This window comes from Pteronotus mesoamericanus, unplaced genomic scaffold (assembly GCF_021234165.1).
Source record: "Pteronotus mesoamericanus isolate MK-2021 breed Mesoamerican mustached bat unplaced genomic scaffold, CSHL_Meso_final scaffold_85, whole genome shotgun sequence".
In the NCBI taxonomy this organism is placed as follows: domain Eukaryota; kingdom Metazoa; phylum Chordata; class Mammalia; order Chiroptera; family Mormoopidae; genus Pteronotus; species Pteronotus mesoamericanus.
Window position 1 is genome coordinate 74,330,282 of NW_026555329.1, and position 14,822 is coordinate 74,345,103.

At 37.6% G+C, this 14,822-nt stretch overlaps 1 protein-coding gene across 6 annotated transcripts in view; it reads right to left on the reverse strand.

Moving 5' to 3' along the window:
* The window catches only part of BRAF (B-Raf proto-oncogene, serine/threonine kinase), a 121,533-nt gene that overhangs the window by 26,969 nt on the left and 79,742 nt on the right, over positions 1–14,822 (reverse strand). For all 6 annotated transcript variants that reach the window (XM_054563986.1, XM_054563984.1, XM_054563989.1 and 3 more), the window contains 2 exons: positions 14,058–14,142; positions 13,010–13,186 (listed from right to left, as the gene is read on the reverse strand). In XM_054563986.1, coding sequence (XP_054419961.1) covers positions 13,010–13,186; positions 14,058–14,142 — 262 coding nt within the window. The remainder of the gene's footprint in view (positions 1–13,009; positions 13,187–14,057; positions 14,143–14,822) is intronic.

The following is a 14,822-nucleotide window of genomic DNA, read 5'->3' on the forward strand; positions in this document are numbered from 1 at the left end:
GCACCCCTATGATGTGAATGTTGGTCCTCTTGGAGTTGTCCCAGAGGTTACTAATTGTATCCTTGTTTCTTTGGATTCTTTTTATTTCTTGTACTGATTGGTTATTTTTTTCTTACGTTCCAAATTACTGATTTGATTCTCAGCTTCATCCATTCTACTGTTGTTTCCCTGTAAATTCATTTCAATTAGTGTATTCTTCGTTTCTGACTGGATCTTTTATATACTGTTGAGGTCCTCACTAAGTTCCTTGAGTATCCTTATAACCAGTGGTTTGAGCTCTGCATCTGGTAGATTGCTTTTCTCCACTGTTAGTTCTTTTTCTGGGGTTTTGATCTGTTCTTTCATTTGGGCCACTTTTCTTTGTCTCCTCATTTTGGCAATCTCCCTGTGTTTGTTTCTATGTATTGAGTAGAACTGCCATGACTCTGTGTCTTCATAGTTTGGATTAATGTAGACAGTGTCCTGTAGGGTCCAGTGGCAGAGCCTCCCCTATCACCCAAGCTGGATACTCAAGGTTTGCCCTGTGTGTGGGCTGAGTACACCCACCCCTTGTAGTTGAACCTTGGCTGCGGCTGGCAAGTTAATGGGAGGAATTTACCCAGGCCAGTCAGTTGCAAGGATTGGCTGTGAGCACTAATCACCAATCTCCATCCTCCACGGAGGGATCCCCTGTGCCGGGGCAGGGTGGTGGTGCTCCAATGTGGTCTGTAGTTGTCTGGGGTTTCCTGGGTGGTGCAGGGCCAAGGTCAGCCTTTAACTGTGTTTTGCCCAGGGCCAGCCTGCCTGAGCTATAAAGCAATCTGAGGTGGCTGCTACTTGTGCTTGGCTGAGAGATTTCCAGATAAAGTTGAGCTGCAAAGCTAGGCTGGCTACTGCTAGCCCTGGGCCGGGGTCACTTAACAAGAGGTATGGGGGCTGGGTGTGCACTGAGTATGGGTATTGCTTGTTTGAGAGGATTTAGGAAGCGGGAGCCAAGACCAGCCATTCCTATGGAAAAGTAGCTTGGCTAGGCCTGTAAGTTGGGTGGGGCAGAACGTGGAGATCTTCAGGGTGGGGCAAACAGTGTTAGCCAGACTGATGGCGTCTCAGGTATGGCACCAGCCTCTTGCTCTGTGGGGGTGGGGTTCAGAAAAGGGACAATGGCCTCTGCTTACCTTGATGCCAGGCACTTCAGTTCTTCCCTGTATGCCACGGGTGCCTTTGAAGCTGCTACCCTGGTGCTGGAGCTCAGAGTGAGTCTGAGTAGGTGAGTGTGTGTATAGGTTCTTTAAGAGATATTGCTTGGGACTCTTAGAAGTTTCTTCCACCAACTCAATCCCCACTGGTTTTTGCTGTCAGAAGTTCTGGGGACTTATCTTCCTGGTACTGGAACCCTGGGATGGGGAGTCTAGTGTGGGTCTGGGACTCCTTGCTCCCACAATATCCCTCCCAAATATTTATCCACCACACCTGGGTGTGAGATCAGCACGTTCTGCACTTGTACCCCTACTACCAGTCTGGATGGGTATAGTTTGTTTAATTTTGTAGTTGTCAGACTTCCATTCACCTTGATTTCTGCTGGTTCTGAGTGATGGTTGTTCTATATTTTAGTTTTAATTTTGATGTGGTTGTATGAGGCGGCGAGCCATGTCTGGCTCTGCTGCCACCTTGACTGGAAATCCCACCACGGAGTATTATTATTCAGCCATAAAAAAAGAGAAATCCTGCCATTTGCAACAATATGGATAGACCTTGAGGTCATTCTGTTAAGGGAAGTTAGAGAAAGACAGATACTGTATGATCTCCCATAATACGTGGAATCTAAAAAACAAAAGGCAAATTGATCTTCATGTTCCTTATGGTGGGTAAAAAAAAAAATTAAATCAGCCAATGTGATTTTTATGGTAGCCATAATCATGCTACTAATTCCTATTAAAATCATGTTCAGTTACAATCCTAGGAAGGGTTGTAACTGTATTACTCTTACAAGCATTTCCTTCAACCAACATTTGTATACTTCTGTTTTGGACTCGAATATTTCATACTTTGTAGACCTGGCCTATAATTTCAGCTTATTAAAGTTTAGTTTTCACACAAAACTATGTTTTAAAAGATCAGTGTGCTAATGATGAGTTATTTGTTAAGCACGCTAGTCATATTCAATAGATGCATAAGGAGAAAAATCTCCATTTAGCTTGACAGTTTTCAGATATGAACATTATACAGTTGTGAAGTCAGTTAAATTCTCAATGCATCTTATTATCTTTCAACCCTGTCCTCAAAACTATCGTGAGAGGCCCCTGGTTGAGTAGTTAAGTTGGTGAGAGCGTCGTCCTGGTACACCACAGTTGTGGGTGTGATCTGTAGTCAGGAGAGCAACCAATAGATGCATAAATAAGTGGAATAACAAATTAATGTTTCTTTCTCCCTTCCTCTCTCCCTTTAAAATCAATAAATTAAAAAATTAAAAATATCATGAGAGATATCATTTAAATGCCTTGCTGAAATTTAAACATTATAGCTATACAATTTGCCTGATTTACCAGTCTATAAATCCCCAACTGTCTTTCACTTAAGTTTTCTGTTATTTTCTTGTATTTTCAACTGTTTCTAAAATGAGAGAACTGGCCTATGTTGACATTGTCATTTTAGTCCTGTCACCTAACATAACACAATTTCAACAAGGTCATCGGACTTCAGCAGCAAGCTTAATCTCTCCTCAGACACCCATAGAAAACTGAGCAGCTGACTGTGGACTGGTATGTGTGACAGATGTCATTTTATCCAAACAGTTTGAAACTATAGTTTCCCTTCTGTATGTTGATGCCCTGTATTCTCCTCATAATCACAGTGTGGAAAGTGAGCAAGATTGAAGGGAATGACATTCTGCTACTCCTGTGTCGTCAGTACTCAATTATCACTTTAAAACTTCTTTGAGTTCATGCATTTTTCAGTTGTGCTCCAGAGTGGTCTAAATTCTATTTTTACTTAGATCTTCCAGCATCTCTCACTTAAAAAAAAAAGTCCAATTTATTGAGGTATAATTTGTATACAACACAAAAAGCACCCAATTTTTACATAGCGTTTGAGTCTTAAATATATATACTTGTATAACGAACAGCCTTAATCAAGATGAAGAATATCCATCACTCCCAAGAGTTTCTGCTTAAATATCTGCAATTAATAAGAGCCCCTTCAGGCAACCAAGTTAGGACGATAATGACTTCCTTTTCTAAAACTTCACATGAACAAAGTCATGTAACTTCTTTTGCTCAGCATGATGATTTTGAGATTCACACACGGGTTGCGTGCATCCATGTCCACAAGGCGGACACTTGGGTGGTTCTTGGTTTTGGTAGTTATGAATAAGATATTACAAACATTTATGTCCAGGTCTTTGTTGCTGATTTATGTTTTCACTTCTCTTGGGTACATAGGTAGAATTAGAATGGCTTATATACTAATTTTAACTTTAAATGAAACTGCCGAAGTGGTTGTTCCACTTAAGATTTTCACTAGTAACATAAATTCTAGTTGTTCTACATTCTTGCCAATACTTGGAACTGTTGAACATTCTACTGCGTGTGTAGCTGTGCCTTGTTTTAATTTGCTTCTCCCTAATGTTTAATGATGTTGGACATCTTTGCATGTGCTTATTTGCCATCCTTACATCTCTTTAAGAGCGCTCCAATCTTTGCCCATTTTTCAGTGGATAGTTTGTCTTACCCCCAAGTTCTAAGTGTTCTTTATATGCTTTAGATGCAAGTCTTCTATGTATCTGGCAAACATTTTCTTCAAGTCTGTGGCTTCTTTTCTCATTTTCTTAAGAGTATCTTTTAAAGAGCAAAAGTTTTGAATTTTGAGAAAATCCAACTTATGATTTTTTTCTTTTATGGGTTTTTTTTTTGTATCCTAAGAAATCTTTGCCTATCTTTAAGCTATGAAGCATTTCTCTTATGTTTCCATTAGCAGTTTTACACTTTCAGCTTTTTGTCTTAGTTCTTTGATCCACTTCAAGTTAATATTTATGTCTTGTAAGGGTTAATGGTTTATTTATTTATTCCATATGCATATCCAGTTGTTCCAGCAACATTTCTTGAAAGGACTGTCCTTTCCCCATGAATAGGCTTGGCAACAAACAAAACAAAAACACTGACCATAAACATACAGATATATTTTTTGAAATCTCACACTAGAAGTCCTTCAATTTTGTTCCTTTTTCAAAATTGTCTGGACAATTCTAGCCACTACATTTCCATATACATTTTAGGATCAACTTGTCAATTTCTACAAAAAAGCATGCCTAGATTTTGATTTGAACTGCACTGAATCCATAGATTAATTTGTTAGGAACTGATGTCTTAACAATATTGAGTCTTCTAAGTACATGAATATATTTCTATGTGTTTTGTTTCCTACCTGGGACCTGAATTAGAGAGAACATAATCCCCCTTTGGGAAATGTTCTCATAGCTTCTAAGTAGAACACTGGCTTTAGGAAAATAAATGAGAATGTATTACAAACACGGAATATCATAGTATTGATGAATAGTGAACACCATGCTTAAAATATTCACAATCCCAAACACATACAATCAGAAGCATGGTATTTGTTTATTTATAAGACAAGGTAACTCAGTTGGGAGAAAGAATGGTCATTTCAATAAATACTGCTGGAACAAAAGGATATCTATAAAGGGATAAAAAATCTTTAGCCCTTACTTCATACCAGACATGCAAATCAATCTGAAGTGGATTGAAGACCTAAAACTAAAAGCAAACACTATAAAAGTTTTATAAGAAAACAGAATTACTGCCACCCTTTTGTATAGGTACAGCATTTTAAAGTTTTCAGGATATTTTTTTACATCGTTAGCTTTTACAACCATCACGTTTCTTTGTGACGCAAGCAAAATGACAATTCCACTTAGGCTGATGGGAAAACCCGAGTCCAAGGACTTAAGTGAGATGACGAGAGAGGCACAGGGAAAGGGGCATGGGTTTTGAGCACACAGATTTGGGCTTCAACCAGCTATGTCACTTAGTAGCCACATGACTTTGGATACGTTGCACAATCTCACTAAGCTTTGGATTCCTAACATATAAAATGGAGATAATAATGTTTATCTCTATGGGTTTTTCTTTCATTTATTTAACTCATGTTTAATGAAAGCCCACTATGTGCTAAACAGCAACTATCCTAAATCTTGAAAATAAAGCAGAAAATCCCTACACTTGAGAGGCTTAAGTTTTAGTATGGAAGACAGAAAATAAAAAAAGATGCATCAGTAGAACATAAAGAATTCTACAGGTGGAGAACAAGAAATGCTGAGTCACAGGGGGCTGTAATTTTAGGCCAGGGAGGGCTGCTTTTCAAAGAACATTTTGAGTAAAGACGAGAGAGAGGGAGGGAGAGAGTCATGCAGCTATGGGATAAGAACATAACAGGCAGAGGTACTAGCAAGGGCAAAGCGCCCTGGCACATATGTGCTTACTATGTTCTAAGAATGGCAAGAAGGCAAACTGTGGTTTGCAAGACAGGAAATATGAGGGACAAGAATAGCAAACGAGTTGAGAGAGGTAACAGAAAAGGCGGTGGAAGAGGGAGGGTTGTGGTGGTAATCACTCTGAGGAAGGCCTATTGTAAGGACTTTGGTTTTCTTTCTGAGTGAAATGTGAAGACACTGGAGCAGAGGAGCAACATAACCTGACCTTAGTCTTTTTTTTTTTTTAGCTTTCTCTTGAATTTACTGGGACAAAACTGGTTAATAAAATTATAAAGGTTTCAGGTGCACAGTGCCACAGCATATCATCCGTACACATTCTATTGTGTCGTTCACCACCCCAATCTGACATAAGCCTTTTTTTAAAAAAAAGATTTTATTTATTCATTTTTAGAGAGAAGGGAAGGGAGGGAAATAGAGAGGGAGAGAAACATCAACGTGAGAAAGAAACATCAATCAGTTGATCTCATCAGGGACCAAACCTGCAACCCAGGAATGTGCTCGGACCAGGAATCAAACCAGCGACCTTTGGCTTTGTCGGATGACGCCCAATCATCTGGGCCACACCAGTCAAGGCCTGACCTAAGTCTTAAAAGGACCACTGTGGTTGCTGCCTTGAGAATAAACTGAGGGTGGGTTAAGGGTGGAAGAAGGCACTTCCCAGACAAGAGATAATGGTGGCTTGAACCAGAGTGATAGAAACACAGGTGATGAAAAGTTGTAAGATTCTAGATAGTTTAGAGATAGTGCCAACAGGAGTTGATAAAAGACTGGTTATGTGGTGTGAGAAAGAGACGAGACAAAGGTAATCACAAAACATTAGAAAGTGGCTGAAAGAACAGAGCTGCCAGCTACTGAGATGAAAAGAATGTGTAAGAGCAGGCTTGAGAAAAAAGATCAGGACCTCAGTTTTAGACATATTAAATTTGAGATGCCCATTAGACAATCAAGTGGAGATGCTGGGCAGACGGTTGGATACGTCAGTCTGGAGTTCAGATGAAATGACTTGGCTGGAGACTGGCACAGAAATGGTAATTAAATGGTATTTCAAGCCATGGTGGTGGATGAGATCACCAAGGGAAGGAAGATCCCTGGAGTATTCCAACATTTAGAGACGTTAAGGAGTTGAAAAGGACCAGCTGAGGGGGAACAGACAGTAAGAAGGAAAATCAGGAGAATGTGCTTTAAAGTAGTGCTTTTCACACTTCAATAGACACACAAATCATTTAGGGATCTTGCTAAAATGTAGACTCCAAGTCAGATCTGGGGTAGTAGCTAAATTTCAGCATTTCTGGAAGGCTCCAGGTGGCATACAGATGCTACTCAGACCACATTTTGAGTGGCAAGGGATTAAGAAGGTGTTTTGTGGCCCTGGCAGGGTAGCCCAGTTGGTTAGAGTGTCATCTCAATACACCGAAGTTGTGGGTTCAGTCCCCAGTCATGGCACATAAAAGAATCAACCAATAAAAGCATCAATAAGTTGGAACAACAAATCCATGTTCCCCTCTCTCTCTACCTCCCCTCCTTCTTTCTAGAGTCAGCAAATAAGAACTGAAATAAGAAGTATTTCATGGAGAAGGATGAGATCAACTGCATCATATTTTCTGACAGAGCAAACAGACTGAGGACTGACAACTGAACCAATGGATGTAGCCACATGGTAACTATCGTGTTAGGAGATTATGTCAGTGGAGGGTTGCGGCAAAACTGATTGGAGTAGGGTCTAAAATAAAAGGGGAGAAAACAAATCAAGAGAGTGAGTACCAACAACTCTTTAGAGAAGTTCTACTGTAAAGGAAGGAAGAGGGATGAGGTGAGAGCATGATAAAGTGGGATCATGGGAGAAACCTCCATGATTTTTGTATTATGAAATCTTTAAGCACCAGAAAGTTGAAAGAATAATACAACAATGAACCAGATGCCTTCCACCTAGATTCAACAACTGTCAATACTCTCCCAAATGTCCATTATAATACAAATGTTTTAAAATGAGAGAAAATCCAATTAGAAAAGGAAAAGTGGATGATGAATGGGAGGGATCTGCTCAGAAGGCATCAGTGACTAGGGACCTAGTGCACAAAATGGAAGGGTTGGCTTTCACCCTTAGTGACAAGGCAGAAAAACCAAGCATGAATGTAGGTAGGTGGGTTAATGCTGTGGTGGGTGCTTCTAATTTTCTTAGTGAAATGGTAAGCTGACTGCTCTTGGAGAAGAGGTATTGAGGTTTGAGGACAGTGTCTAGGAGAGAAGAACGGATAAACTAGAACTGAAAGTATCACCCCTGTATGACATTAAAAGACCTGCTTGAGGCGGTTCAAAGGACTGACCAAACTGGAGCAGCAGCTGGCATAAAGATTAAGGGAAAAGTACTCTGGAGTCTAAGTGCCTGGGCAAGTTATTTGGCCTTTCTGTACCCTAGTTTCTTCACAAGTAAAATGAGGCTAATAATAGGATCTATCTCACAGGGGTGTGGAGGTTTAAATGAGGTTGTATATGTAAAGTATACAGAACAGTGTCTGGCACATAGTAAGTACTATAATTGCTAAATATATTACTATGTATAAAAAAAAGCCACAGAACATAGTTGGTATTAAAAAAAGGGGGAGTGAGTGAGTTACAAGTATACAGCAAAGTTGGGATCAGAACATAGTACTTACTGACTAGTAAAGATGTTTAAAATAGGAGAGGGTGAAAAAAGGCAACACCCAGTATGATTCCATATTTAAAAACAGCAGTTACAAGAAACCATTGTGTATAGTATTAAAATAATGAATTCTGAAAAAGAACACCAATATACACAAAAATATTAATAGCGATTCTCTCTTGATGGTAGATTACTCATGGTTACTTATGTTTATATTTTCTGATTGCGTATTTCTTTATAACTTTTATTTTGAAATAAAGAAAAACTGCAAAAAAGGACAATGTAGAATTCTCATATTTTCACCATAACCAATCCTGTTCAACTTTTTACACGTGCCTCTTGTCTTTTTTCAAAGTTTATCCTTGTGAAAAGGTTATAAAAGTAAAACATAACTGCAAAACCTTTTTTATTAAAAGATATAAACAATTAGGATGTTACAAGTAAAGCTAAAGCACCTCTGCTTGACAGCTGCCCCTATGTTGACCCCTTTTGGCCCTTCCCGAGACAACCAACCACTAGCAAGCTTGGTGTGTGCCCTCCAGTCCTTATTTTAATACTTTATATATAAACATATGTACCACTTAAAAAACCCTGAATATAAAACAAGTTTTGTTTTTAAAATTTTAAGTGGTTTCACACTGCAGCTTACTTTTCTCACTTGATGTATTTTAAAGCTGACGCTGATGCATATATAATTCATCTATACTGTATACTATTCCCCTGCACATAGGTGCTAATATTTTATTTGTCCAGTCCTCTACTGATGGTCATTATGTTTCCAATTTTTCAATATTGATATGTTTCCCTATAATATATCTCTTCCTGTACACATCTTTTGAAACAAAAGCTTGTGTTTCTTGGGGTAGACCACTCGTTTTCCATTTTCAACCGACACTCCCCAAATGCCCCCGGGGTGGCTGGCTGCATCAGGCCTGCCCCAGTCCACAACTCCCCTAATCGTATCAACACATGACCCTGTCAGAACTTAGGCACCTCGCCAGTTCCCGTGAGTAAAGATAGTACCACTACGTTTTAGTTTGGATTTTTCTGATTATCAGCATCCTCTTTTCTATTACTGTTTTTACCCACCAAAAAATCATATTCATTATTGATATTCTCTGATAAGTTAGAATTATTTTAAATCACCAATGCACATTCACCATCGTTGCAGCTTCAATTCACCCTATCTTTTAAGTAGATTTCTTTATGAGTAAAGGGGACATGCTTTTTATTATTTTTTTAAAAAAGTAAATTGAAGTTTTATTCCCAAATTATTTTTAGTCATCTTATATTCAGAATATAATACTTCTGTGAGTACAACATCAGACCACAATTTCCTCTTTGTGCCTCCTTGAATTAGCATTTAGTAAATTTTCTCATAAAGCTAAATTAAAAATTATACTATATTACACTGACATTAAAATCCTGCAAAGAAATGACATGATGAAGGACTATTTGTGAATTTTCTTTAGTAACAATATTTTCAAAATATCTTGGCCCTTAGGCTGAATCAATGACTATTAGGCAAGAAGCTGATAAACATACTATATGAACCGTGATTCCTAAGTCTGTAATTATCTACTATTAGAATAGCTTCGCTCCCTTCAGTTAAACCTAGGAATCAGAAATGATCTTTCACTGAGGAAAGACAGAACTACACTGGAAAAATGTCACCCATCGACCATCTGCTTATATTCTGTAATGTAATAAAGGTGACACATTTGAGAGTCCTGAGGATTTAACTTTCCTAATGACTAAAGGTTTTATCTTAAGAGTGACTGCAGCCCCAGCATACTATACAATGAGTTAGTATGTTCTTATTCTGCTTATGCCCTGGGACTTTGGAATATATTCTGGAAAGTAGTTAGATCACCCTCAACAGCATCTAGGGAACATTTGGGGGCTATTCTGAAATGAGAGCTTTGCAAAAGTGTATTACTGATGGCTATTTAAAGTCTACGGACTTTGTGAAATGAGGGAAGACGGGGAGGAGGAGCCAAACATTTAAAAGTTAAGTTTAACTGCAAAGGATGTCACTTCCAGTATACTCTTAATATCAACATTTTAACATTTTTTGTTGTCATTGGAAAGTTTCTTTTAAAGCATCTGTTCTTGTTTCAAGGATACAAAAATCTTTTATCGTTGATGAGACTGACAGGTTTTTTTTGGGGAGGGGTACTTGTTCTTCTTGCACTGTGTTTACTCCTAGTTGCCCCCTCCCCCCACATTGTTTTGGTCTTTCTCACTGGCATCAGAGACTTCCCCCCTCCGATGGCCGGTGAGCCAGGGATACCTGGTCTTAGTCTGAGGGAGGGAATTTACAGCTGTCTAAAAGCTTTAGCTTATAGATGGGCTGCTTGTTTTTGAACTTCCCTGTACAGTGATCTAGGTGGAAACCCTGATGTCACCACCTTTTGGCTGCTAAGGTTCCTTGCCGAAGACTCTTCCAATATCTTGTGTGAAGGGGAAAGTCTGGCGGTTAGCATTCTGGGAAACAATATAAAAGAGAGGCTGGGGAACTCTCCAATCATCATTCAGGAGGCAGTCATTCAGTCTCCATCTCTAGTAAAGTATCCAAGTCCATGTCCCCAGTTCAGAGATATCTGTTTTTTTCTCTCCAGAGAATAAGCTTCTGGTGTACTGCCAGGGAGGGGCGGGGCAGTCACCCAGTGCACAGAGCAGGAGACAGGCCTTTTCATTTATCTCTCCTTCCTCAGGGGTACCTGGCACTGCCAATTCCTGAGACTTCTGAGGATTCTGTGGCATAAATCAGGTTAATTTTTATTTCCTCATTACCAATGAACAATTTAGCTTTTTTGGGTCTACTAAGTCCAAGATCACTCCTCCATCTGCTTTCTAGCTTTTAAAATGTTTTTGTTATTACTTCTTCCTCTTTGTTATCTCCAACCTTATAAATTCATGTTTAAAAAACAATCCTTTATTATAGTTTCAGTGAAGTTTCAAAAGATAGCATAAATCTGCTACCTTATCTGAAACCCACATAGCCATTTTATTTACTGTTTTTAACTTTGTGATAAACTATATATAGCATATAATTTCCCATTTTAACCATTTTATGTGTATAATTAATTCAATGGCATTAAGTACACTTGCAATATTGTGTGCCAAACCCCAATTCTTTATAGTTAATTTCTTTCAGCAATGTTTTGTTCTTTTTAGAGTACAAATCTCTTACCTCCTTGGTAAAATTTATTCCTTTTGGATACTATGGAAATGGAATTCTTTTTTAAAAAAATAATTTTTAAAAATTAAATTTTTTAGGGTAACAATGGTTAATAACATTACATAAATTTAGGGTGTACAGCTTTACAATACATCTGTACACTCTACTGGGTGCTCACTACCCGAGGTTTAGTCTCATTTCATTGCCTTGTATTTGCTTCCATTTATACTCTTTGTCGTCCCCCTCTGGTAACTACCACACACAGCCATGTCCTACATTCACAGCCAGGTATACTCATTATATAGTGAGTGTTACTTAAAATGTAAGCAAAGTATTTCAGAGTAGATAAAGAGACTGCAAAGTTTACACTTACAGATCACAAACTGAAAGCAACGGAAAAACTGCCTCCTTGCTGACTACCCCCGAGACTACAGAAATGTCCCAATTTGATTGTGTTCTTCTCTACTGTCATTTCTTGTCTTACTCAATATTGGCATTTGACTTGCCCTATCACTGTTTCTAAAAATAATTTTTATTACTATTTTTTTGCTGCCTCTGTTCATAGCAAAAGCCTTTCCCCCTCTGGTACCCTTTATTATTTCACTGACTATTTTTCCTTTTCTTGACATTTCTCAATTTTGGTATGAGAAGGATTTGGCTTCCTTTCTTCTAAAAAGCAAACGTAATAATACTCAGTTGTGTGTAATCCTTCCTTATTTTTTAATTCCACAGATATGTATTGAGTACCTATTATAGGCCAGGCCCTGTTCTAGGCATTAGGGATAAAACAATGAACAAAACAAAGTCCCTGCTCTCATATAGCTTCTAATCTAGTGGCAGTGACAGACAATAAACAAGTATTCATATGGATTGGGAGTTAAATATACCAAAACAAAGATAGGGGTATAGAGAGTAACAGGGTGAGGTAGGGTCATCAGTTATATAAGGTGATCAGAGAAGGCTTCTTTGAAAAGATGGTATCTGAACAGAGACACGGGGAGAAGCTGTATGGATATTTGTGGCATGAGTATCCCAAAGAGAAAAAAAGGAGTACAAAGTCCCTGGGGAGGGAGTGCGCTTAGCTGGGGGGTGGGGAGGAGGAGAGAATAACCTTTGTTTCTCTCTCAATGTTTACTACTCTTGCCATGGTTTACTCTTCACAAGTTTTTAATATAATCTTTCATATTTGAACAGATTCAGATTCTGACCTATGGTAAATTTTATAAAGTTACTTTTTCTCTTTTAAATTAGAGCACAGTTCAGTGAATATGAACAATTCAACTTGAAATCCTCAAAAAGGATCAGAATACAGATTTTATTTTATTATATGCAAACGACCATTTTGTAACAGAAAATATGGGCACTTGGAGAAAATAATTATTTTATATTCTTCTATAACTGCTAATAATTTTTAGTGGTTGTTTGCTCACCTAGTTTTGTTTTCTGAATCATATGATTAGTGATATCACAGCATATTAAACATAAATCTGCAGTCACATTTATTATCAAATACTTTGTTTTGAAGACTGTAGTACAGACCATTTTATTTCTTAGTATATTGCTAGCCAGTTAAAAGTATCCATATGTTGCTAGACAATAATTTAAAAAGCAATCCAAAATATTATCAGCTAAAATCTTTAAAACACCCTCATCCATCTTCAAAAGTAATTTACAAGGTATTTAACAGAATGGAACTTACTCCATGCCCTGTGCAGTCTGTCGTGCAATATCTATAAGTTTGATCATCTCAAATTTGGTCTCAATGATGTGGAGATGGTGATATAAGCTGGAGCCCTCACACCACTGGGTAACAATAGCCAGTTGTGGCTTTGTTGAATAGCCCATGAAGAGTAGAATATTCACATGTCGAGTTTTCCTATAAAAAGAAATGTAACAGTAAGTAGTAAATGTTGATAAACTTCAGTAAATCTTTAAAAAGAAGCCAAAACAGTCTATTTATCAGTAAAATGTTGTCAGAAAAAGGTATTTTTAAAAAAGGCAAAAGAAGGATAAATTTAGAAGACTTTAGTAATTGTCTAGTTTAATTTTCTACTCTTTCCAGAAATATCTTTTTTAATATATCAGACAGATAGGAAACTAGAGGTTGCTTAAATACCTTCAATTATGGGATGCTCACCACTGAGACTAACATCTATTTTTACCACTTTTTTAAAAAAAAAAAATAGTGGTTCTAGTTTTAGAAAATTTTTTGGGTTGAGGAAAAAATCGTATTTCTACAACTCCTCTGGCTTCCCTGTTCTGCTCTCTGGAATAAGAAGAGTCTGTACCCTAGAACGTAACAGCCTTCTATGGACCCAGTATCCTCAGTTCTGTTGATTACTGGTACTATTACCCTTAGGTTACAGCTCTAGAATCGTCCCCATCTAAGCTGTCCTTGCCTATACATACTCCAGTTTGTTAATGTTCCTCAAGTTCCAGGACACGATATACTCTCTAAATGTGTTCTGATAAGATTAGAATTTTGAGAGTATTATTTCTATGAGTAGAAGTATTATTTCTCATAAGCAAAATACTACATTTCCATTAACTCACTCTAGGCTTAATTCTTCTATCAGCTGTCCAATATAATACTGCATACCACTTAAAAGAATATGGTAAAAGACAAAATATACTCAAACTCTGTTTTATCCATTTTGAGTTAAATCTTTACAGCTAACAGTGGTGACCACTGGAAAAGAGGAGGTACAGATAATTTCTCTGGAAAACAGTAATTTACACTAACTCACCTGAGTACTCCTACTTCATTTTTGAAGGCCTGTAACTGCTGAGGTGTGGGTGCTGTCACATTCAACATTTTCACTGCCACATCACCTGAAAGGTAATTATCATTTCAAATGTCATTCTGATTTTTTAAATTTAAAAACATAAAAAAAATTCTTGGGTATTTTCACTAATTACCATAGCCTTAAATCCACACCATTATTAAACTGCTTTATGGTATAAGTTATGATACAATAACATATACCATACCTTCCTTCACTGCATTGATTTTTCTAAGGATAAGAACTAAACTGACTATGATACTACATTATACTAGTATTTCAAAATACCCATCCAAAAAAAACAGCCAACTTTGTTTTTCTCCTGGGAATTCAGTTTAACCAATTAAGTACCCATGATATTTTCCTACTTATTTATAAATATTGAATTAGATGCATTCACTAACTAAATGTTAAAACTATAAATGACAGGCCCAATGGAGCTTGGCTGAAATAGAAAACTACAAGATTTCTTTATCAGAGTAGTTAACAATTTTTTTTCAAATCCATGGATCACTTGTTCCTATGGATCACTTGTTTCTTTGCTTAGGAAACTTATTAAAACTATAATCATTATTTAAAAAAAAAAAACTCTACGTGAACCAGGTACAACTCACACACACTGCCAGTGGGAGTGTAAATTGGTAAAACCACTTGCAACATGGTTGGCAGTATCTACTAAAATAGAATACATGCAGATCCGGTGGCCCCACAATTCTTTTCTAGGTGTAC